We start from the raw sequence: 23,993 nt of genomic DNA, 5'->3' as shown, positions 1-23,993 counted from the left end.
TAATATCAATCTACATTTTAGGGTGCTACAACCAGACAAGGCATAGTACTGTGTGGGCTGGTAGTCCTGCTCTATGTGTCCAGAGCAGTTTACAACCTAATTGCAGTTGCTGTACCTCATGATTTGTCTTCATTTGGATATGGCTGGATTAATGTTTCCGATGAGGTACGTTTATGTCTGGCCCCAGTTGTTCGAAGGGTGGATGATGCTAAGGCAATACGTCTTGTTAACACTTTATGTGCTGGATTGTATTGTATCCATTGAATACCTTTATCTACTCTTTGAACAACTGGGCCCTGGATGTGAATTAATTTTTGGTCGATGGCCATGATGCTGTTGCTGCAGATTGTTACATTCACCTTTTCACTCCCAAGAACTTATTAATAATTCCCCTGACTGTCTACCAAACTAACATCATAAGAATTGTATAGCAGGCAGTAAGTAGAATCACTAAGGAGATCTTAGGAGTGAAAGATTCAACTGGTTCCTGGTAATTTGGTAATATCAACTAAGTTGAAACTGTAAATCGGCCACCGTAAAGAGTTGAAAAGCAGCATTTCGAGCGTTAGCTCTTTGCTCTGACGAAGGGCGAATGCTCAAAATGTCAGCTTTTTAATTCTTTACGGTGGCCAAGTTACAGTTTCAACCTAGTTGATGTTACCAAATTACCTTGTTACCCCCACCGACGCAGCACCACAGTTTCTTTAGAAACTTGCCTCCTTTATTCATTGGTTCCTGGTATGTTCTAGGGTGAAATCAACTACAAAAATTCTTCATGTGAAGGCTGCAACAAAGTGCATGACGACATGCGTGATGTGGAGTTTATAACATTTGGTGTGGTGTTAATTGTGTGGGAGGTTCTACCAACCTTCATGGTTATACTGTTTTTTCGAGTCAGAAGACCGAATATTGGAGACATGGTTTGTGAAACTAAACAATCTTTTCCCATTTGTCAGTTATTTGAATTCATGTTTATGGATACATTTTTCAAGCAACTATTATGGCACAGTAACACGTTCTTCTAAATATGTGTAGTGGAAGTATGAGGTTAGGGTCTTAGGCACCTTTTTCAGTCCTTTCCAATGACATGTTTTTGTACAATGTTCTCTAGTAGAGAAAATAAAAAACTCCAAACCTTTACGGGGTTATTAACTGGCACACACATGTATTCACAATGTGTTGCTTTGTATAAACACTTTCAGTTACGCATGACACAGCCATGAGAGCTAATTGGTGGCCACCTTACAAATTTGAAAATGTTTCAGTGTGTGGCACGCCAGTGCCTTGCTTGTCATGCCAGTTTATCACGTCACGTCAGTTTTTCACGCGCCGCACTAATTCGATCTTCTTTTTAACAGTATGTTTCTGTGGTTTCTATGAAAATCTTTAACATGTCTCCCCTTAAATTTCTCCAGGGACCATCAGGTATAGCCTCACAGAGTTGCGACAAGAAGTCATATTTCTTTGATAATCCACGAAGATATGACTCGGACGAGGACCTGACAGATTCACAAGGACAAACTAGAGGGTAGGTTGGCATAATGAATACTGCTCTTGTGTATCATGAAAATGGGTGGGAAGTGACTGCTCTGTGGCTGAACCTGCTTCAACTTAAACAAATTCTCTTTTTCAACTTTTTCAAATTCTCAATTCAACTTAAACAACTTCATTCTTAAACAAATTCTCCGTGTCAGATGGAAAGATGTTGGCTCATGCTCATACTGAGTCAACGTGCTGTGTTGTTGAGCAGAACATTTAACTTTCACAATGCCTTGCCCACCCAGGCGTCTGATCCCTTAACAAGCACGTAATTTCTCTTTACACTATGACCCCTGAATCAACTTTAAAGATCGTGGGAATAGAAGAAATGATCACAAACTTGAGGAGTTTCATTCTTAAACAAATTCTCCGTGTCAGTACCAAAAGAACAGTATCGATAACAGCATAAAGAATATGCGTACTAATGTTGGAGTGTAAAAGACGAAATGGCGAAGTGAGAGTAAAGTGTTTTGTTCACGAACGTCACACAGTAACCCGGTCAGGTTCCTAACCTAGACCTACGTCCCTAACCTAGACCCCTCTTGCTTTCATTCTTTCATGATCGAGAAGTTGAAGTTGGGGCACAAGAACTCTTGAACCTCTAGAGAGAGTCAGTGTTAGGTGTTGTTAAATATTGCTTCACCAACACATTGCCTCTCTCAGAGATGATAAACATAATTGGTTAGGCCAGGATTCCCTTACAATTCTGTGATAATGCTAGAGGCTTTAGCTTGAAGACTTGAGTGTGGATGTAAATTAATTCTCGGTCTTTCGAGCGTTTAAATCTCAGCAGTAGTACAAGAACATTCGTACGACCCACATGCAGAGAGTTGTATTAACTCACATTGACACGGTACACTTTCCTGTTAACAGTGGTCAGTACAACATACCAGGCGTACTCAGTCCTTCCGCTTCCAGCGCGAGTGTAAACAGACCACGTTCATATGGCTCCATATCAGCCACGCGCAGTGGTAGTTTCCAGAGAAGTAGCAGTTATTCTAAAGTCTATCTACCCGGTACCACCCCTCCTACACCCCCTCCCTGGCCTAGTAACCAAGTAGGCTGGTCTGGTTACCAAGCAGACGGGTCTAGATTCCACTCTGACGTTTTGGTTGAGCAAAATGAAGCATAGTGATTCGGGGGCCACGAGTAGTGTTAGGGTCGATGAATGACCTCTAAAGAATGAAACAAACATGGTAACAGAGATAATTGAACGAGACACTTGTAGAGGCTGGACAGTAAATCTTTGTTAGCACAGTGAGCCTCGATCATAACCCCTTGCTCATTCACCTGTTATACAGGGCTCCCCCCAGACTTAACAAAGCTTACTTTCAGGTGTCCTTAACCCCTGTAACCCGTAACAGTGGCTACCTTCTAATTTCTTGGTACAGGAGCACTGTTGAATCAATAATTATGCAGGGCTCGACATTAACGGCAGCCAATTAGCCACAGACTAATAGAAAGTTTTGGCTAGTGGTTTTCGTTTCCCGCTGGCCAGTTTGGCTAGTAAACAAACTGAAATTTTTGTAACATTTAAGTTGTCACTAGCCACTTGGCTAGTAAGTTGAAAAGTAGTGTTGAGCCCTGTTAAGGTCGAGAGAAAAAGGAAATGATGATCACCAAAAGAATCACTAGAATATTAAACAAATGTCCTTGACAGCACCATACGGAAATTGGATATATAAAAGGTATAAAGAATATGCAAACTGTCGTCAGGGGGTAAAGGTTAAAGGAAAAAAAAAATAAAGGCACTCAAAGGAGAATGCCTCAAGTGTGACATAAGTGGAAAGCCATAATTTCAGATTTCAAATTGAAGGGTACAGAAAAAAGATTTGTGGCAATTTCCAAGGAAAAAACTATTACTATTTCACAAGAATCCAAAAATAGTGTAATTTACAGTTTCATTGTTTCATGTGACTGCAGAGATATATACTTAGATATATAGTTAGATATATAATTATCGAAAAGTTGTTACGTAGACATATTATTGTTGTCCTTTTTGTTGTCTTTTTTATTATTATTATTTTTGTCCTAGTTGGTCTTTTTTCGACTTCTTTGATCTCTGGTCTAACTAACTTGAACATAAAATGTTGCCACAACTACAGTAGTTATCTTTGGGCCGATTTGTAACTAACTGTTGTTCTCTGATCTCGATCAAATGTAGTAGGTTAACGTTAAATAAGTCTATTTAATATAAATTTCCCTTGATCTACTGTGTCATAAAAGAAACGTTTATTGTTACATAGTCATATATATACATATTTTAATGATTTGAAGGAAGACCCTTTTAATAAATTTATAAATAAATTGAACCCAAGGTACATATTACGTTCATTGTATTCGTGACTTTTTGCGGTACTGGTCGTGCTTAAGTACAGGGTCCTTTTTGTGGCTACTTCCTCCCATAGGAGGCGAAGCCACGAATGTTGTCGAGATGAGTGAGTGAGTGAGTGATGGGAACGATAGAATTCCGATGTTGACTCGATTTTGACCCGATGTTTTTCGGTGCTACTTATTGTTTGTATCGGAATATTTTAGCAGTTCGACATTCGCACTCGATTCCCAGCCGAGTTCTCCCCTATTGTGACTTCAGGCTTAAAGCGACTAAAACGTTCCCATCCTTGTTCTTAGAGTCGCTTTTGCCCCCTATATGATAGTGAGCGAAATGCACACCGTAACGAAAGTGGCAGAGTTGGCGGAATTTCGTCCAGTCGAGAGAATGTTGATTGATTGACGATTTTGGCATATATTCTTGAATCATCTCTCTCTTGTGGAACAGGGTACTAATAAATTTGTGGGAAGCAGTGGCGTGAATACAGATTTTCTGCAACACTACCTTTTAGTGTCATGCAACCTTTATTTTAGTTCAATGCTAAATAAATTGTGCCATATCAGTAGCCAAGTACAGTCACCGACTGCCTAATTTTATTTAATGTCATGCTTTTCAAAATACTAAGTAAAAGTCCATTATCTTAATTTGATATTTTCATTTTTTATGATTTGATTGACTTATTTGTTAGACAGGTAATAGTAACTTGTGTTGGTGTTCTTCACTGAAAATTCCCCATATTGAATCTTCGGTCTGATCTTTCAAGAAAAAGCCAAAAACTGCAGAGTGGCAAAAGCGCAACTCTAATTTTTTTTTCCCTTTTTTTTTTTTTTTTTTTCATTCCAAATAATTTAATGGCAAAATTGCTAAATATTTTGTATTAAATTTGTGCTGTATTTTTTCAAGGTGAAAGTGTTAACTCAAAAAATGACGGGGTCAGGCAAAGAAAAAAAAGAAAGAGAAGAGAACTCCTCGTTACGCTGCCGTTTCCTCGACAACCACAACTAAACCGCCGTTTATCGGTCACATGTTCCTTCGCTCTTCTCTTGTACTTTTGAACCAAGGCAAGGCTTAGCGGGTGCTTGCTCGCGAGAAAACCTCCTTGTTTAAAATATTCTTTTTTTTTTTTTTTTATCTTGCTCGTTTCGTTTGGATTTCAATTCTTGGTAACTTGTTTGTTAAGGATACTCAAACGATTCATTAAGCCTAAGTGGAATTTGATTTGTTTGTTACGAATTACTTTAGTTACGGATGTGGTTACGTTGTTGTCTATTCTCGATTGGTTTTTAATCAGATATTTTAGCGTCCCCACGCGCGTATAAAAGCCTCGTTTAGCGTCCCTTTAGCCAGTGTATGATTGTATTTCACCTTGTCCATTCTATCTGTTCGACTCGCCGTTTTGGTTCTTAACCTTTGGCACAAGCGGGACCGATATGTGAATAATTTTGCTAGTTTCCTCCTTTGATTAGTTTTCTTGTTTTGGGTGGAAGCACGCTAACGTACAGAGTCGTACAATAATACAATTTATTGTTTTCAATCTAAAGGGGGCGAATCAAAGAATGAGACGCTAAGCTAGGAACGCCCACTTTGTTAATCTTACAATCGATTTAAATCTCGAGTTATTTTGATGTAGCTTATTATGATTTTCGAGTATTCCTGTTGATTGTTGTTAATTTTGATCGCGTTATCGACGGGGGCAGGTTAATTGTTCTAAGCGTTTTTGTTCATGAGTTACGCAACGTTTTAAGTAAATTGCATTGTTATTTCAGTTTACGATCGTGATCGTGATTGTCTATCGTAGTTCGCTAATCTTTTATCATCATTAATTCACCGTTAACGGTCAACCTTGGTTTTCCGTGGTTATTGGTACTTGAAGCACACGACCTGTAAGATAGTCCCGTAGCATTAACACGCTTTAGCGACACCCTTCGACTTCGATCTCGTTTGTCGCAAGCGTCACATTGTTCTTATTTTATGTTCCACAACCAGCTTAAGGCAACTAGATACTCTCAGACTGATCCAGCAAATACAGGAGCCGGTCAAGCTGTTTGGCCTGACGTATCAGTTCCTTTGTTATCCTCTCGCCTGCAGTTTCTCTCAACTTTCTCGCTTTTTCTCTTAACTTCAATATCCTGCTCAGTCTGTCAAAATCGACTGTACCTCCATCGCTTTTGGGATTATTTGACATCTTGATAGGGAACTCAGAAATGGTCATTGAGGCGTTAGAGGATGAGTCGATCCTTTTGAGCCATTTACTAATATCATCGAAATCGCTGATTTTATCCTTAGATTTTTCGTATACTTCCTGCGATGTGTCGTAAGAATGTATTGGAGTACCGCGGATTTCGTCTGGCGCGTCAACTGACACTCTCTTGGATGAATTTACAGTTGCTTCACTTGTGCTCCCTTTTTCCCGCCGTTTTTTGTTTGAGAGGCTACGAGAGTACATTGAAGGACCGATGAAATCGTTCGACGGAGCACTCACTTCCCTGATCTGAACATTAGTTGATACACGTGCTTTCCGTTTAGGCGAAGAAACGAATTCCTCTTTCTTCTTTATGCTTTCCTGAGAGGAATTTTTTGAAACTGGAAAAGCACCTGTTGTTGGAATCGATCGTCGCCGTTGTCTCAAAGGTTTAGAATTTGTGCGGTCAAAATCGGTCAAATTCACGTCCATTTCTTTTGATGTCTCAGTCTTCTCCGCCTGGTTAGCAGAGGAGTTTGGTTTAGAAATGGACCCTTCTCTTGGGTGCCTGTTTTCTTTGACGTTTTCTTCTTCCTTTTTCGTTTTAGGAGAGACCTTTGGTTGGTTTTTCGTTATGCCGAACATTTTTAAAAACTTGAATACCAAACGTCTCGCTACCTCCATATCCTCGTTGTCCTTGTCAGCGCTGGTTGACTCGGCATGAACGTCGTTTAAGATTGCAACGAAAAAGTTTATAAGCAGCACCACCGTAAAGAAAAGAAAACTTTCCATGTAAAGTTTGGCAAGGCGTGAATGTACACCTTCGAGCTCTCTACGCGGAGCGGAGGCCCCAACAGCTATGCGAAATTGTAAAACAATAACTCGAAAGAAAGAAGAAAACAGGTAGACGCTTTGACCAAACAGGAGCGACCCAGCATGCGCGAATGCTGTGAAGACAATGAAGAACACCACTGCATAGCTCAAGATTGGTTTCACAGATTTTTTCATGGAAATGAAAAGTATTATAATTTGTCTGTTGAATTTGAGTAATCTTAGAAAACGTAACGTGGCTATGGTTACTGCTATGCAGATCATGTGGTTTTCGATCTGGAACCAGAATATCGCGTCATGGAAACTAACTATGGCGTATGGATTTTTACTCAAGTTCTCTAGTGCTTGAGTTATCCGCTTCTCTTTCTCAATAGAAATTATAACGACGCTCAGCGCACTGAGAATTTGCAGCATTTCAAGCCATCTCCAGATGGATTTCAGGTTTGCACATTTTAACCGGTAAGCTCTGACGCATTCAGTCACTGTGTAGTAACCAAGAAAGAATGCAAACAGCAGCTTTATAGTCAAGTACGCTATGGTAGATGCGGAATCTGACTTAGTCATTGGAATCACCTCGATCCTCAAAAATGATCCCAGAAATCCCGATGGAATCATCTCAAAATATAACACAAGATCTACAAGTTGGTTCGTGGCTACACTGAACATGGTAAACTCAATCAAGACTACCCTAGTCTGACGATCAATCCATTCATTCTTTGCAAGGTCTTGCAAAATTCGACGAGCCGTGTAGTCAAGGTATCCCAGATTTGCCACGTAACCACCACCGCCATAAGTAGAGTGTACTCCATAACTTGAATAGTCACCAACATCATCTTCAGTCATGTATTTCCAGTTTTCCGGACACACAACACTCATCCAAAGGATAGAAGTCTTATTTGATATCATATCCCAACCTTTTTTGTCCTCCTTTTCTTTTGAGTAAAAGTCGTAACACGATGATACCCAATTCCCCAAAACGCCAGGTACTGCACATGAATCTGAGGAAAAGAAGAGAGGTAAATCACTTTTATCCTAAAAGTTGGCAACGTGAGTGAAACTTTCTCTCACCATACCCTTTTAAAGGGTTTTGAGAAAGCTCTGCCTACCGACTGGTGACGACTGCGAAAAGAAGCAAGCTTTGGAAAGAAGAGAGAAAAAAACGCATCTCCTTCCTCCTTCGCGCACCCTTTTTTGTTTCTTTGTTCTGTTTTGTTTGAAAATTGGTTTGTTTTAACAGAGATCTCTAAGGATGATTGGGGGGAAGGCGTAAGAATCGGAGGGCAACCGTTAAATCCTTTAAGTTCACGTGGTAGTAGATTATCCTAGACAGAAAAGAGGAAATCCTCGGGTCAGAACCCGTGAAGGGGTAAGTTTTAATAAGATTCGCTGTAATTACGCAACATACAAGAATGCAAGATAATACAGGTTTCAAGACATCAACTTAAGTCTGACCAAAAAGTCCAGTTTTGTGTGCATAGTGTATTTGGTCAGGGCTATATTAGCTCTCTACCTTGAATGAAGCCATATCCATAACGGAGAAATCGAGGGCGTAAAAGCACTGAATTCGTATGATTAGGAGTTAATGACTCAAGTATAACCGCGAACTGCGTCACCAATTTTGATACTGAAGAAGGAGGCCATGGAATATTAGAATCGAATGAAACACACTTTGTCGTTTTGCATACCTTTCTGAATCCTCAATTGTCGTAGACGCGGCATGCCTACAACGATGGAGCGCTTGTTACCGGCATAGACAGTCCTTGGCTCTTTTTGACCATTGTACCATTCGCCAGCATAGACCACTGGGATCAAAACGTCGTCAAGCCACTTCCAAAGCCGTGATGTATTTTTGACCTGTATAATGTATAATATAAGATGTTTGATCAGCAGATAGTTTGATGCAGGAGATATCGATGATTTCGTTTGATTTTGGATATTAGTGAGCTTTTAGTTAATCTCATCGCCACCGAATTTCGAATTGTAAAATTGCCATACCTTATCTACGGTGTTAATTTCCTTGGAATATTGGCTGTTAAGATGTTTCTGAAAGTTTCTTGATTCTGAAAGAATCAAGACCTTTTTATATTCAAGGACCTGTGATCTCGTACCTGACTCAAGTTTGTAAAGGCATTGCGTGTAGCTTCCGTCAGGTGAAATCGCTCATCACTTCTGTCTCCATAGCACACTATCAAGAGAAGAACAAGGAAGACGCTCGAAAACACTATATTTCTCGCAAATAAGTTCGTTTTCCTTTCAGTAGTTCTGAATTTCCTTTGCTCCTCGATCTCTTTCTCAGTCATGCTGAATAGTTCAGATTTGTCATCAGATTTGGATAGTTCAGCGCTGTTAATGATTTCTCGTGTCTGAATTCTTTTGCCCGCAAATAATAGGGACAGAATTACAGAAATGACTACGATCTTCAAGGGTTGGGAAAAAAATATGTCCTCGGTTGAGGTCAGAAACACAGATGCCAACCACCGCGATGACTTATCTCCCCTCCATAGCAGAGAGAAGAAAATTATAAAGACTGAAGATAGCACTGAGCCAGCTACACAAAATGACCAGGCGATGTAGATGCCCAAGTGAGGGAGTTTGAATGACCTGTTGGTGCCATTATCGCTGTCACGGTAAAAGTCCTCATCATCTGCTACTCTTGGACGTCGACTCTTACGAAATAGAAATACGACGAAGTAACTGGGTACAAAAGCGATCACTGCCGTGACTACAGAAACTGATAGTTCTTGGATTGTCATTTTAAAAGGTCCAACTTGAATAGGTCTCGTTTTGTCAACATCTCCTTGGTAGAATATAGCAGATACGAGCATTCCCCAAAGCAAAAAGAAACAGCAACAAGTTACTCGTTCCACTCGAGTAAACACGTCCTTTGGATCTTTGGTAGCTATCGAGAACCACATGTGTTCGTTGGCGAACATGTAATTATTGACGTTATTAAACTGAGTTTTAAAGTCATAGCACCTTTTTGCAGTCTCAGCATAAAGTTCTAGGGTCGTTTTCCCATCCTCTAGCTCCAAGCCCAACCAACGAAAACAAGGAACTGTCCATGAGCAGTTCAACTGAAGGTCTGTTACAGAGATCTCGTTCAGGAACCACGATGGTTCCTCACCAAAACTGTCATGGCCAATGAAAACCTTAATCAGCGCGCCAATTGGTCGATCAATAGCAATAAGGAAGTTATCAGTATTTCCTCGCTCAAAAGGTTTTCTACTCTCCTCATCTTTGCAAGATAATTTGATGATACCACTAGAGGACTCAGTCCCGTAAATCTTTATCGACACGTTGGCAGAGGTGCCTGAGTTTCGCCACGTCCCTGTAGTGATCGAGAGCTTGTATCGATGGGATCCTACTGGAGATTGTAGAGGCACAAGAGGACCCACCTGAAGAGGAACAACAAAAGTCAAGATAGATTGCGGGAATAAGGGTAATTTCTCAGTCCATAGATGAGTTTGATGTTAGTTTAATGATAGTCAATGAAGAAAAGCCTTAGTGAGCACCTGTCTTGTAGCACTTGTTCATATTACTACCGTAGTGTGCTTTCGAATTTTTCCAAGCAGTTAACTTTGACCGCAAAACCTTGGAGCACAAGGGATAATGTCATTTTCCTATAGTTTTATTAATTTCTTAACCTCACCAATTCTTCCTGTGGCGGTATATGTTTATTTTACAGTCCTTTCTTTAAATAATGAAACAGGGAATTACCTCTGTGAAAGCTCATTATACCTTATGAACTATCTCCTCATACATAACTTAGCCACTGAGCACGCAGTCTAATAGAGCAGAAAATAATTTTAGAGGAATAAAATGGTTGGACAGCAATGATATTTTACCCAGGATCATGGCGCTTGGAATCGGTCTTCTCTTATGACGCACACATGAAAATTCCCAGATGGCTTTTTAGTGACAAACCTTTTCAAGATCCCTTTTATCAGCTTTCCGGGCTGGGATTAAGACGATGAAGTACACAAGAAAGACTACTGATACTGCCATAATGACGATGTAATCTTTTTGGTCGTCACTTCTAAATCTCAGCACTTTGTCAAAGTCTAGCCTGTTTGGTGTCACCACAAAATACCCTCCAAATGACGTCAGGTGGTTACAAAGACACTGCAGGGCAGTGGAGGTGGAATTAATACCTGCCTAAGAAAAATAATGGCTATCAGCTTCTTTGGAGTATTTCTGGCATAGATTTTATAACTCTTCAACATGTAAAGGTCGTATTGTTTGATTATGACTGATTATCAAGACCGTCACTAGCGTCACATCTATGAGAATCACTGACATGCAATTGACTATTACCGATTTTTAAGAAACCCAGCAATGAAAAAGGAAACTAGGCTTAGTACAAAAGCCCTTTTTGTGAAAAAGAGTCATATTATCTCGAAAACAGATTAATTATTTTTCATATGAAAACCCTTGATATATGTATAAATAACTACCATCAGAACAGCCGAGTCCATCCCCGTCCGGAGACCCCCATGCCCCCGTCATCCCTCCTGTAAGTTGAGTTTCATTAACTTGCCTTCTCAGCATTTATTACTTCAATCATACTTAAAAGGATTAATTCACTGGAACGATACATTTCTACTTTCTCGTGCTATCTTGTCAAGGCCTCGTATATCAGGTACTTACTTTGCATCCATCACTCAACCACTGTTGATTACTCTCAGACCAATACCGACAACCAACTGAGTCGACTACTACTGTAAAGTTCACGGACTTTTCAGGATCATATGGAGGCAAGTCGATTGTCTCGTTCATGGTTGTTTCATCTTCTGGGGGATTCTTGAACTTTACACACAATTCTTGATTAGAACGCGTCAATTCAGAATTAGATCTCGCTATCCTTTTCTTTGGTATTTGACTCACTTGTAAACTTTCTTTAAGAGAATCCACTGCTGCTGTTGACCTCCTCTTTCTTGTCGATATTTCTTTCTGAAGCAGCCCAATGAAATACTTCCCTTTGCGCTCGGCATCAAACCAAACGTGGTGGCTTACATTGCCACAGATGTTAGTTTTATCCCGGCAAGTCTTTTTGTCTAGAGTGGTGAAGAAATCAAAGTCCTCTTTCGAAGGTCTAGCGCCATATTTAACATACATTTCAAATAGAGCAGACTTCTGTAAGTTTAAGGACAGTTTGATCTTACTGTTGCCATGAATTTCTGTAAAATCACGGTACAGCATGAAGTCCGGGACTGAGTACTCATCGACTGATGGTGTCTCTTTTCCAATCTTTTCACTTATTGGTACTTTCAAGGCGATCTCTGAGGCCAGGTCTGATATGTTTATTACGTTTCCGTTATCATCTTTGAGTGTGAGACTGAGCACTTCTGAGCTGATTTCATTGGCCGGCTGCTGGATTGAGTATGGGTTTGCTGCGTAGGTGATCATCTTGAACGTGAGTCAAGAGGAAAATGACATTTAGTAATTATAAATTTACCGACATTTGTTCTGAAATACGCGGCGAAAGATCTGGTAAAAGGCAAGTGTTCTTACTATTTTAATTTGAATGACCATCGGTTTGAAACCAATTGCTGTTTCTATCATTTAGTTATAAATTTGAATCATGCGGAGCCCGAAGATGACTCGTACTACAAAACGGGTTAAATAGTTTCACAGTTATCGATCTGATTATAATGAACTAACACATCCCATTATTCGCTGAAAACAATCAGTTTTCGGAAAATTGCGTGACTTCATAAGTTTTGTGAGTTTTAAAGCATCGCATGATTGTCAAGTAATAGTAGCCGGTATTTGTGTGGCCTGTAATTGTGAATTGTGGCCGGTAAAAGTGTCCAAACATAAACCTTTCAATCCAAGTCTAACACGAAACCATTATGTCGTAGATTTTGACCCATCTTCCCATTGATTTATGCAGTACCTGAAATTGCACATCCTTGGCTTTTCCAAATAATTTCTTTGTCATGGCTTCACTCATCTCTGGGAATAAAAAGCTTGCCTTGTCATCTTCCACTCGAAGATCGCTCATCTCGTGAATTTCATGCTTTCCAAGGATTAAAGTGTTATGTTTAGTTTTCATGACGCTGTATTCTTCTCCAGTGAGCTTCGATGACATTACAGAGTGCACCATTGACTCTTTTAGATCCAGCGCTTTTCTTTGTATCTTTTGCAACTTAAAGGTAAGAATATTTATAAGATATTTAAGTAGATTACTCGTTAGATAAAGGAGTAGAAAAGGTACACTCTTTGAAATAATCATTTTAAAAGTTTGAATATTCTTCGATAAGAAAGGTCTATTTGATGTGGCTATTAGCGCTTTGCCAGAATCAGTAGGCGGACATTGCGATATCACTTTACTTGCACTTTGAATATTGCGAGGCCGTAGGCAGGTGTATCTAGGCACAATTCAAATTAAAGCGGTTCCGTAAGGATAACTGATGATTCGACACCTGAGTATGACTTGCTGCTTGTAAGAAGAACATTTCTCGACCGCAAGCTACATGTAAAAAGGGGCGTTTTCTTTTCATGAAGGCGAAAGGCACGAGCACATTAACCAAGGAGAGGATACCTTCTCACAGGATTTTGCTATTATCAACCTCGAGGTATCAGGTCTACCGAAAACCTGTTAACTAGACATGTGCTCGCCTTATTCCCCTGTTACTTTGGTAGCGGGAGGGATTAGATGAAATGTGAGCAAGAGATTTTACGAGTTGAGATTATTTTATTGGAAAGGTCTTCGAAAGCAAGCGAGTTCCAAAAAAATAATTAGAGGGGATTATCTTGAGAGCAGAGCCTATTTTGCGAATCCGTTTTCCTAGCTTTATATTCCTTATTCAAAACCGATATTCATCAATATCTTTGATCCTCCTATAACCAAAGATATATATCTTATTAACCACGCGCGAGGGCCGTACTGGGAGAATATCGGCCCGAGGTCTTGACAGTACGGACTGAGCGCAGCGAGGTCCGTGCAAAAAAGACCGAGGGCCGATATTCTTCCAGTACGGTACCGAGTAAGCTTGGTTAATAAGAGATTTATTATACGACTGAAGTTCAAAGGGACACAAGTGCGGTATCATTCGGGACCATTCGGGAAAGTGCCCGGTCCAATATTTAGAGAATATTGGACCGGAAATAGAGCATTTTGATTGGTTGATTTTAGTTATTGGCCCTCTGACTGCCCGAGTCGTGTAATAAAATTGCGTACATTCTGTGACAAAATCAGAAGGATGCCACTTTCTACCATGAACCAAATGAGCGTCTTAGGTATATTTAAGTTTTTCAATCTACCTTTTTTCGTTCTTTCGTAGAGGAAGAAACTCTACGTATGGTGGCGTGCAGAATATTCCCAGAACAGTGTAGTGCAAGAGGCCATGCATCTTTATCGAGAGCACGGTCTTTTCCGTTACCTCTGTGTACTCTGCTGTCTATTAGTTCCACCCATTTCTCAAGGATAACTAATCCAGTTTGCTATAATGAAAAAGCAAGAAAAACCGCAACGGACATAAATAATAACTAATAGGTCTTGGAATGATACTTCAATAGAAGATCAATAGTTTCCTTTTTAGGAAATTTCTGTACATCGAGATACTCATTTCTTTTTGTAACAAAATAGGAGGTTTCAATTTGCGGCCAAAGAAGGTGTTTTTCATGTGCGGTGCTGAAGTTTTAGTACATTTCAGCAAAAAAGAATAATATTAAAATTTACCAGAATTCCTAAGAAAGGGGGGACTCGGGATAAATCGCTTTTGCTGAGTTCTTCCGGAATTCAAGTAGCTCACACGGTTCGGGCCTTTGATTGAATGGCTCACACGAGATTTTTTCCATTAAGACACTTAAGACGGGGTTGAAATTGCGAAACTTATAGTATAGAAACTGATGGATTATTTTCTAGTCGACGAATAGAAGATGAGAATCTTAAAGGTCAACAATATTTACCATGGTTGCTGAAGATAAATATTTTGGATTTGAAGTTGATAAGTTTAAGACCGACAATAACAGGAGAACGGTTTGTATATCTGTTGCATTGGAATTTGATAATTCTTGAAAGATGTGGTCGCTAATCTACAAAAGAAAAAAAAAGTATTACAGAATATAAAGTTACTCCCTATGACATGATGCCTTGGAATAAAGCTTTTGAATGACTCCGCAACTTTCGTGCTGTGGCTTACATTTGTTTTCGATCACGCATTTCCTCAATTTCCCCCAAAATGGAATCGGAAAAAAATAACCTCGTTGGAGGATTGCAACTTAAACAATTGTAGAAAAGAAGACTCATTTCTTTTTTCCTTTTTCCCTTCTATTCTGCGGCTATCTAAACTGCATCTCACCAGCAAGGGTCATTATTTTACGTAATTTTTCATCTGAAGGTCAGATGTTGTTTATTTCATGAATTGCTTACTATACTTGTTAAGGCCAATAGCAATAACTGTCACCATATAATTTTGTTATAGGAAGTTGCAGGGAGTTGTAGAAATGACTAATCATGATCTGGCAGGGTTAAAGAGATTATTGTACATTGTAGTCACCATTTGTCTTCTAATTAGCTAAACGCCTACGGTTGATTCTGGGAAACAACGCAACCTACAGATTGGTGAATAATCTGTAGGTTGCGCGTGCAATGCATGATTTCCGGTGGAGCAATGTCAAGTTCACGGACAGCGAAGTAAGAATGACTTCTCGATTCGCTTCATCGACCTAGCGAGAAATTGAGAAATTACTTGAAGATAAAGATTCGGAAATACTAAAATAATGTCTAATAAAACAATTATTGGATTCGTTTTTTGTGATATTCGGAATAATCAAGGTCTCGGTTAGTGTTATCAGCCGAAGCCGAAGGCTGAGGCTGATAATACTTAACTAGACCTTGAATATTCCGGATATCACAAAAAAACGAATCCAATGATTGTTTAGAATTTCATCGTACTTGTTTCTCATAACTCTTTATCCAATGAGCATCAACATTCGTAATAACAGCCTGCGTTAGGACCAGTGCAACCTGCCATGCGTCGTACAAGGCTCCTTCTCTCAAATATCTATTGAATGAAGCTTCAGCGCCAGTAAAATTTGTCCCTGATGTGCTTGTAACCTGTTGAGTAACACAATGATAACGACAAAGTAAGATCAATAGCTTCGTAAATGTTCCATGGCAAGTTACGGTCGGGCACATTATGGAAGCCACAAATAAAACTTAGGGACTGCATGTAGTGATTCTATCCTAGATTTGATTTTTGTTTCGTTTTGTGCGTTTGCTTTTCCTTTAGGAGCCACGTTTAAGTTTGCCCATCTCAAAAAAGTAAGCTTAAACGTTAAGCTCGTAATTTGCAACACTTTTTACTGCTAGCCATTCATGGATATCATCTATCCTTATTGGTATTTTTCTTTTCTCTTAATGTTTCTATGTTTTGACAAACGAGTATTGCGAGGTTTCAGGTACATAAAGGGTTTTCTCAATAACACGTATAATAACTCAAAACTTTCGGTAGCTTCTTACATGTGAATGTCATGTTCCTTACTGGTCATCGCGAGCTTTAAGTGCAATATTAACAAATGACCTAAAACATCATTATATTTCATTTGCTCTTACCTGGATTCTGATGGAAGTTTCAGTTCTCATTGCGAACGAATTGATTACGACAACCTTTATGTCAACCTCGCCGCCATCAAATTTAGGTATCAGAACATTGGCAAACGGTGCTGTACTGTATAGTAACAAGTGGGAATTGCCGTCCTCGACTTGATGGAAAAACTCATACGTGAGATGCTTGTTTTTGTCATTCCATCCGGTGCAGTTGATATAAAGTGAGATTCCTAAAGGTTTTCCGCTTGCTTGCGTCCCGCTACAGGTCCCACCTGACGGTGCGGCGACCGTTTTAAACTGGTACGCCGCCCAACCATACTTTCCATTTGGTAATTGTACTGTTAAAGTGAGCCTATAAGATGAGCCTTCGAGCAATTTTCCTCGTCTAAAAACGATATTTCGCGAGCTAAGCTTAGTCGATATCATAAGTTTCAAGGAGTCTTCCAGATGCCACACCGATATGGATTCATTGCTCTCGTGTCCTTTCTCGAACAATTTCCATGTAATGCTGGTGTTCTTCAGTCTGCATAATCCGGTGCATTTAGCTGTTAAGCTAAAGCGTTCACTGGGTATTACTTCCCTTTTGCAGTTTGAGAGGCAACTGAAGGAAGACGAAAGAAACTTACTGAATACAAGTTGACTACGAACTCTTAATAACACTGTGTAAATCTATATCCTGGAATAGTTAATAAAGAAAATGTCAATCCATAGTCGTACATAATCAGAGCATTGTCAAAACTAGATAGTTTTTGGTCAACTGAATAAAATATAAATTGCAAGAAATTTATAGCAATTAAGTCTCAAACGAAAACCAAAAACTTGGGATAGGAGTAACTGGGAGTTTAGTTGGATTAGTTAGAATAGTAAATTCAAATATTCATAAATTCAAATAGAAATAATTGGATTGCTGGTTTTTTTCATCTGCACCTTTACCTGATTTGCACTTTTATCATATCTTCATCTACCGCATGAACAGTCTGTAGAAACTCAGACTGGCGGCTATCTTTTCGCACAACAAGCAGGATGTAGTATATGTGTCCGTCTTTGGGCTGAAGGACAATTTTAGGTCCTTTTTTCTGTTTTACGTCCTGGCGCAGGCAGGCAGGTGCGTTTTTTTTGGATGACTCTGACGGAAGTACTTTAGTGCGGACATCACTGGGCATGTTAGTGGGCCCAAGCGATCCACCATCGAAACATTTCCACTCAAAGCTCAGACCAGAAGAACGAGTGCTACCGATTCCAGGATCGAAGGAATCACCTCCACTGATGTTAACTTTCCCTCTGGAAGAAACCAGGATTTCGGAACCACCTTTTATGACGGCAATTAAACTTGGTTCCTCCACTCTGATGAAAGTAAAGTCTCGTTTCGCTGCAGTTGAGTTTAAGAGCGAAACTTCGAATTCAATCAATTTGAGACCCCTTGATAGCGATCCCGCTGGAGCACTCCAAATCAAGGAATCTTGTTTTACTCGCGCCCTATTTGTAGATATCGAAAAAGGCGTAACATTTACATCTCTCACGAACCAAGCAAGTGATAGCTGCGCTTTGATTTCTTTGCTCTCATATCGAATGGACGCTTGGAACATTCTCTCCTCATCACGTTTCATGGTATCTCTGTCTTCTGTAAATGGCTGTTTGGATTCGGAGAGTATCTTTACTTCGAGTAGCGCCAATTTATCAATACCTTCACCTAGGTGGTATTATCAATACAATAATTATTCATTATTAAACTAAGTAGTATTATCAACACAAAAGTTTTTAATTATTCACCAAAGTGGAAGTGAATCTTACTTGTTATTGACCTTCGAACAAGCCAATCAGCACACATGAGAAGCACTATCCACATGTGTGGAGTTTACTTAAAGTAACTATTGATCTAGCTAGGCAGTTCATTACACAGATTACTATAACTACTAACTGTGCCAATTGGCGTCGTATTTTTAAATTCAACTCAACCGAGAGGAGGAGGAGAAGAGATAACTAACTTACAACGATACTTACCTCAAATGTCTCGATGGCGGAAAGCCCAAATCTATTTTTATAAAGTGAGTATCTATATTGCATGCGCTTGTCTAGTTCTTGTCGATTCTAAAACAGGGGCCACTTTGAATATCGCACTTTTCGGTGAGTCCCGTCATAGAGTAACTTATAGTTTTCCCCTTGTCTTCCGTACGACGTCTTTTAAATTGCTCTAACAAAAAGAGTGACCGCGCTTCAATTACTCCAAGTTGATGGAGTTCTAGTCGTTATAATTTTCCAGCAATAATATTCCTAAACATACTCAAAGCTACGAACATTTTAGAATAGTGTTTTCTTGCATGCAATTAAGTACCATTTCGAACGCATACTACTTACAAACACATTTATCCATTCCTCGATAGTTCGTGTCCACATACACACAGTAAGACTGACAGGATCCATTTTCCATTTTAATACAGTGTTCATGAACGCTATGGCAGTTTAAGTGTTTTCCTGTACTTGGTGTTGATAAGGATATGCTAGAGGTCACACCTACATACGAATATGGCAGGAGAAAATACTTACTGTGAGTTACTTAGATAAGACGAGATTCACTAAGGTCTTTCTGACAGCCTTTGTTACTTAATCTGACCATGAGTATACTACCGAGTTATTAATAACTAAAAACCTTAAAAATCTTAAAATCGAGTTTATCCCAGATATAAAACTCAATTCTGCTTTCTCGCTATTGCAAACACCAAAATTGAACTTTTAACTTTTAACAATCTCTCTCCATCAGAGAAAATGCAATAATATACTCTCACAAAGAAGTAGCCAATGTCGAAAAGTTTGATATGTGTTAATCACAGTGATATTTATCGATTTAGCCAAGTCTTCAAATAAGTAGATTCAATGATTCTGCCATTGTATTTGTCAACGGTTGACGCATGCTTGTTAGAATATAGTCCTTAGTACACACAAAAACTTTTATAGATGCTACTCACCCTTTAGTATACTCAAAACTATTTATCGATGTAACCCACCTGGAGTAGAAGGGGAACTTTCCTCAATAGCCTTTGACGTAGGTTTACTGACACTGATTACAGTCAATGGTTTTAAAGATGTGTTTATCATGAGTAAAGGCGTGACTGTGGATGATCGCTGGCCTGGAAATGAGAGAAGTCAGTGATACATTAAGTGAGAAAATCATTGATGTTGTGGTAAGGCTACTGATACAGCAGGTAGGTGAAATTCAAGCCTTAGAAAAAAACCAGCTTTGAACCTTGGATTTTTAGAAAGTAGTTCCTGTTGTTGTTGTTGATATCGTTGATGCTTTTTTTTTTTTAGCCATTACGTTAATTTAAGATCTAATTAGGGTGCCACATAGGTGCCATTTTGTTTTTTTACTTAACTCAACATTCCCGCAATTGCATTTGTCAGCGGTCGACACATAGGTGTTGAAATATAGTCTTCAATACATCACTACAATCAAAACTGTTCAATTTAATTCACCTCGAGTCTAGGGGGATCCTTTATCCATCGCTTTTGACGGAGGTTTACTGCTACTGATTTCTGTCGATGGTTTGGTTAATGAGTTTCAGAAGTTATTTGATAAAAGAAAAAATTAGTGATGGTTTTGCCGAGCTATTGAACACAGGTAAATGAAAATAAAAGCCTTAAAACGTCGTTTCTAATTTTGTTGATTTTTTCCTTGAATAAAACTATTATTTTCCTGGCCACTTCCTAGCGACCGCGTTTCAACAATCTGCATACATAGAAACAACAGTCAAACAATGCATCAACCAATAAAGTTGAAGCTTCTTTTTCGATTTTAATTCTTGTATTTCATTTTTACCCTGATATATAAGACATCAGATGAAAACATAGAGATGACATGGAGAAGCCTTTTCGAGGACAGGGTTAGTTTTGTAGACTTAAACCCCTACGAGTCCTCTCGCTCCTGGTTTGCAATTGTAGAGTAAATGCTTTCAACTTAAACACAGAAGTAAGAAAAATATCATCGAATTACCTCGGAATCTCGTCAAGTTAATAGATGAGAACAAGGACTGCATGGTGCTTAAAAGACGGGGTGACTCCTTGTGCACGTTTCTGCCTCCTTCAGACGAGGTTAACGTTAGCGTTCCTCTGAGAAAGGGCTGCCTGGTGCTGGATAAAGGTGTTGATTCCGCATGCTTGCCACTGCTTCTTTTAGACGATGCTATCTTCAGTTTTGCTGTGAGGAAGGGCTGCATGGTACTGGATAAAGAGGGTAATTCTGCGTGCACGTTACTGCCTATTTCATACGACGAGGTCGCCTTCACTTTTCCTGTAGATGTAACCAACAAAGTCTTTACTGTGAGTGAGTGAAAAAGGCAACATAGATCCATTCATTTTTTCAATGCTTTGACAATTTTATGTTTCATCAGAAGCATTCAGATATAATCTTTCAAAAAGTGTGCCAATCTATAATGTTTGAACACCTCAATGAAGTAAAAGAGTATGCAAAAATTATTTGGAAAACTTTCAACATCTAAGTGTTTAAAGAATTAAAGGCTTAACCTGAGTTGTTGGCGAGATTTTTAAGGGCAAGGACGAAGAGGAAAAAGATGAGAAAGTCGTTGCACTCGTTGTTGGGTTAGAAATTCTGTTTTTTGAGCTGGCGACGTCACTGGGGCAAATAGGGACCTTAAGCAGTCAGGACGGCAACGCTAAGGAAGACGTCGATTAAAAAATGAATTTCCACTTTTAATTAAAATTTTGAAAATGACTGCATGTGTCTACCATCTCATACAGTGCCCCAACTCAACCACAACATAACGTGTAAAAGTAGCGTTGAGTTCCAAATGGGAATTTAAATAATTTGCCGTCGCGGTTTCGGTTCGCAGACGGCGCAAAATTTGGTGATTTCAAGTTGTTGTTTTGCAAAGGACGGCTAAGAAATGTACTAAGTTCTAAAATGCACTTGCTAACCTATTGTTCTGCCAATTATATCTTTTGTTTTTCCACGGCCTCGTTGCCGTCGCCGTCGCCGTCGCTGTCGCCGTCGTGGTTTGCTTAAGGTTAATATTATCAGTGGAGGACGGTCGAAATTTTTATGTAACAGACACACATATTATGGCTCAATCTAATTTCGTGATTTCGGCATTTTTGAAAGCAAGACAAATGGAAAAAGAAATATTCAACCGATATGAAATCTTGCGACGGCGAAAAAAGGAGAACTCAAGTGAAGGATAATCTACCTGAAGTGGAAGAAGACTTTGAAACTTAAAGGAAAATAATATGATATAGCCAGAAGTCATGTGTAGGATTTTTAAGATGAGCTCGGGAGGCTGTCTTTGACGGCTGTTTAGTGATTTTCTTAGCAGTAAACGTCTGTAAACATCAGATCGTAGGTGCTCGCGCGAGCACACGCAATTGTAGGCGGTAGCTAAAACAGATCATGAGCAAATGTCGATCTTATAGAATCCAGATTTTTAAAACGCGCGTGGAAATTGCTAAGCTCACGAAAGCTATTGCATGAAAACAAGTCCGGTGACCCCTTATTTTTATTGTTCCAATATGATAATAACGTCGAAAGGAATCATCAGAAAAAAAACTAGAAAATTCTACGGAAGGAAATTTGTGATGTTTAAGAATTGTCCTTTTTGTAGATTTTCTGAAATTCCGCTCCGTAGAATTTTTTAAAAGTCTTTGTGCATTTTCCTTTTCAAGTGCCAAAAGCAATCACTGAAAAAAATCAGGGGGTCACCGGGTTAGTTTTCCAATTATTTAAGCCACAAGCTAAAAAATGCGTCTGAATAAGCCTATGAAAGCGTTGCCATGGAAACTGCTAGTGACGAAATGACACTTATTTTATGGTAACCAATGATTATGTAATTCAACCCCGTAAAAGTGTTCAACTGGCCTTGGTCAGTCTTTCTGTTGTATTCTTTCAAAGTTACAAACCATCAAAAAGATGAAAACCAGTACGAGCCACCTCAAGCAAGGGTGGGAATTTCTTTTATTTCATGTTTTTCATTTTAGCAGATGGTTACTGAAACATGCGAGTGTATCTTCTCTACTATCTCTTAATTCATGCTTCTTACCGTGGTCGGCCACAGCTGAATTTACGACGAACAGAAGCTAAGAAAGAAAAAGAAAAGAAAAATGATTGTTTTTCATTTTAATCATTACTGTTTTTCGTATGATGCACGATCCTTCGCAGTAGATAGCGCTATTAATGCAATAGCGAAAATCAGACCTGAAAAAATTCAGGCCTGTACGGGATTCGAACCACTGACCTCTGCGATACTAGTGCAGCGCACTACCAACCGAGCTAACGAGCCAACTGGGAGCAGGCCGTTAAATTGATTCGTAATAAACCCGTGATGATAAATCAGATGCAATGAATATATGAAGTTCATATATTTTGAACTGCGGTATTAAATACGTATGATGCACGATCCTTCGCAGTAGATAGCGCTATCTACTGCGAAGGATCGTGCATCATACGTATTTAATACCGCAGTTCAAAATATATGAACTTCATATATTCATTGCATTGCTGTTATTGTTATCATTTAAGTATTATTTAACGAGTCTTCCAAAGGCTTCTTGGATTGATATGGACATCATTTCAGCAAGTTGTAAATCGTAAACTGTGACGGCTTCTATGCGTTTTACGCTTGCTTAAGCTTGCCCATTCACCTAATCAGGATCGATTTTAGCCATGTTGATAAAAATGTCTGCAAGATGATGAGCCCTGTTAACTGTACGCGATTGGTCTTAAATAGGCAGGGGAATATCCCATCATATTTCGAGTGAATATCCCTCGTATGATAAAAGTATCCTTTAGAACTTATTTCGAGATGGTCGAGCGTTTGCTGTCAGGTTGCAGAAGTAGAGAATATTAAGAGTTTTGAAAGTCAAGTCTGATAGCCTTCAGTTGTTTTGAAAACGTGATTGTTTTATATTTAGTGGCATATCATCTGTCCCTTATGCAAAAAAAATTTCTTCAAGCTTCGATCGCGCACGAGATGTCACTTCTCAAACGTTTATTATGCTTTGGACACATTCGAATTTAGCAGCATATGGAGGTTATGATGAATAACACGTATACCCGAGGACATTCCCATTATTTTACTTAGCGCGCATCATTTAACTGGTAAATAATTTCAAAGGCTACATTTTATGAGGCTCTCGATTTCCGCAAAGTGGACGAGAGAAAGTGACGAGTGGATTGAGTGTACAAGTTGGGGAAGTGTTCACTTTGCTTGAGGAAATTGAATTGAACTGAACTGAAGTTGCAAGTTTCCTAGTGAAAAAAATCCTTAATATTTGAAATAAATCATTCAAACCGAGGCTTTAGTTACGTAACTAACCAGTTATTAATTAAATAAAACAACAATCTAGTTAGAAGGCTTTACTTACCATAAATATTTGAAAAATCGACTTCATGGTCTTCAACTTTTAAATCGATCAGACCTTAGACAATTTTACCTCGCGTTCATTTCAATTTTCCATGGCGATAAGTCGTTGGCGTAGCATAGAAAATAGTCGTTCCCTGTAACTTGTCATCTGGAAGTAAAAAGCAGACCTGTGCGCTTTCATTTATT

At 39.1% G+C, this 23,993-nt stretch overlaps 2 protein-coding genes across 2 annotated transcripts in view; one reads left to right on the top strand and one right to left on the bottom strand.

The window, feature by feature from the left end:
* The window catches only part of LOC111329821 (integral membrane protein GPR137B), an 8,337-nt gene extending 4,470 nt beyond the window's left edge, over positions 1-3,867 (top strand). The window contains exons 5-8 of the mRNA XM_088725265.1: positions 22-165; positions 750-920; positions 1,416-1,528; positions 2,413-3,867. Coding sequence (XP_088581391.1) covers positions 22-165; positions 750-920; positions 1,416-1,528; positions 2,413-2,671 — 687 coding nt within the window. The 3' untranslated portion in view covers positions 2,672-3,867. The remainder of the gene's footprint in view (positions 1-21; positions 166-749; positions 921-1,415; positions 1,529-2,412) is intronic.
* On the bottom strand, positions 3,530-23,993 carry LOC111329810 (polycystin family receptor for egg jelly). Its single transcript, XM_022934580.2, has 16 exons — positions 23,809-23,993; positions 22,485-22,521; positions 20,429-20,725; positions 19,443-19,565; positions 18,796-18,951; positions 17,374-18,130; positions 16,447-17,041; positions 15,787-15,948; positions 14,799-14,924; positions 14,151-14,330; positions 12,781-13,032; positions 11,532-12,290; positions 10,809-11,039; positions 8,993-10,279; positions 8,570-8,738; positions 3,530-7,882 (listed from the first exon to the last, which is right to left on the bottom strand). The coding sequence occupies exons 1-16, from the start codon at positions 23,833-23,835 to the stop codon at positions 5,868-5,870; spliced, it is 7,173 nt and encodes a 2,390-aa protein (XP_022790315.2). The 5' UTR covers positions 23,836-23,993; the 3' UTR covers positions 3,530-5,867.

The sequence above is a fragment of the Stylophora pistillata genome, chromosome 6 (genome assembly GCF_964205215.1).
Source record: "Stylophora pistillata chromosome 6, jaStyPist1.2, whole genome shotgun sequence".
Taxonomy (NCBI): domain Eukaryota; kingdom Metazoa; phylum Cnidaria; class Anthozoa; order Scleractinia; family Pocilloporidae; genus Stylophora; species Stylophora pistillata.
The sequence above is the reverse complement of the archived record's forward strand: the minus strand, read 5'-3'. Positions and strand labels throughout refer to the sequence as shown.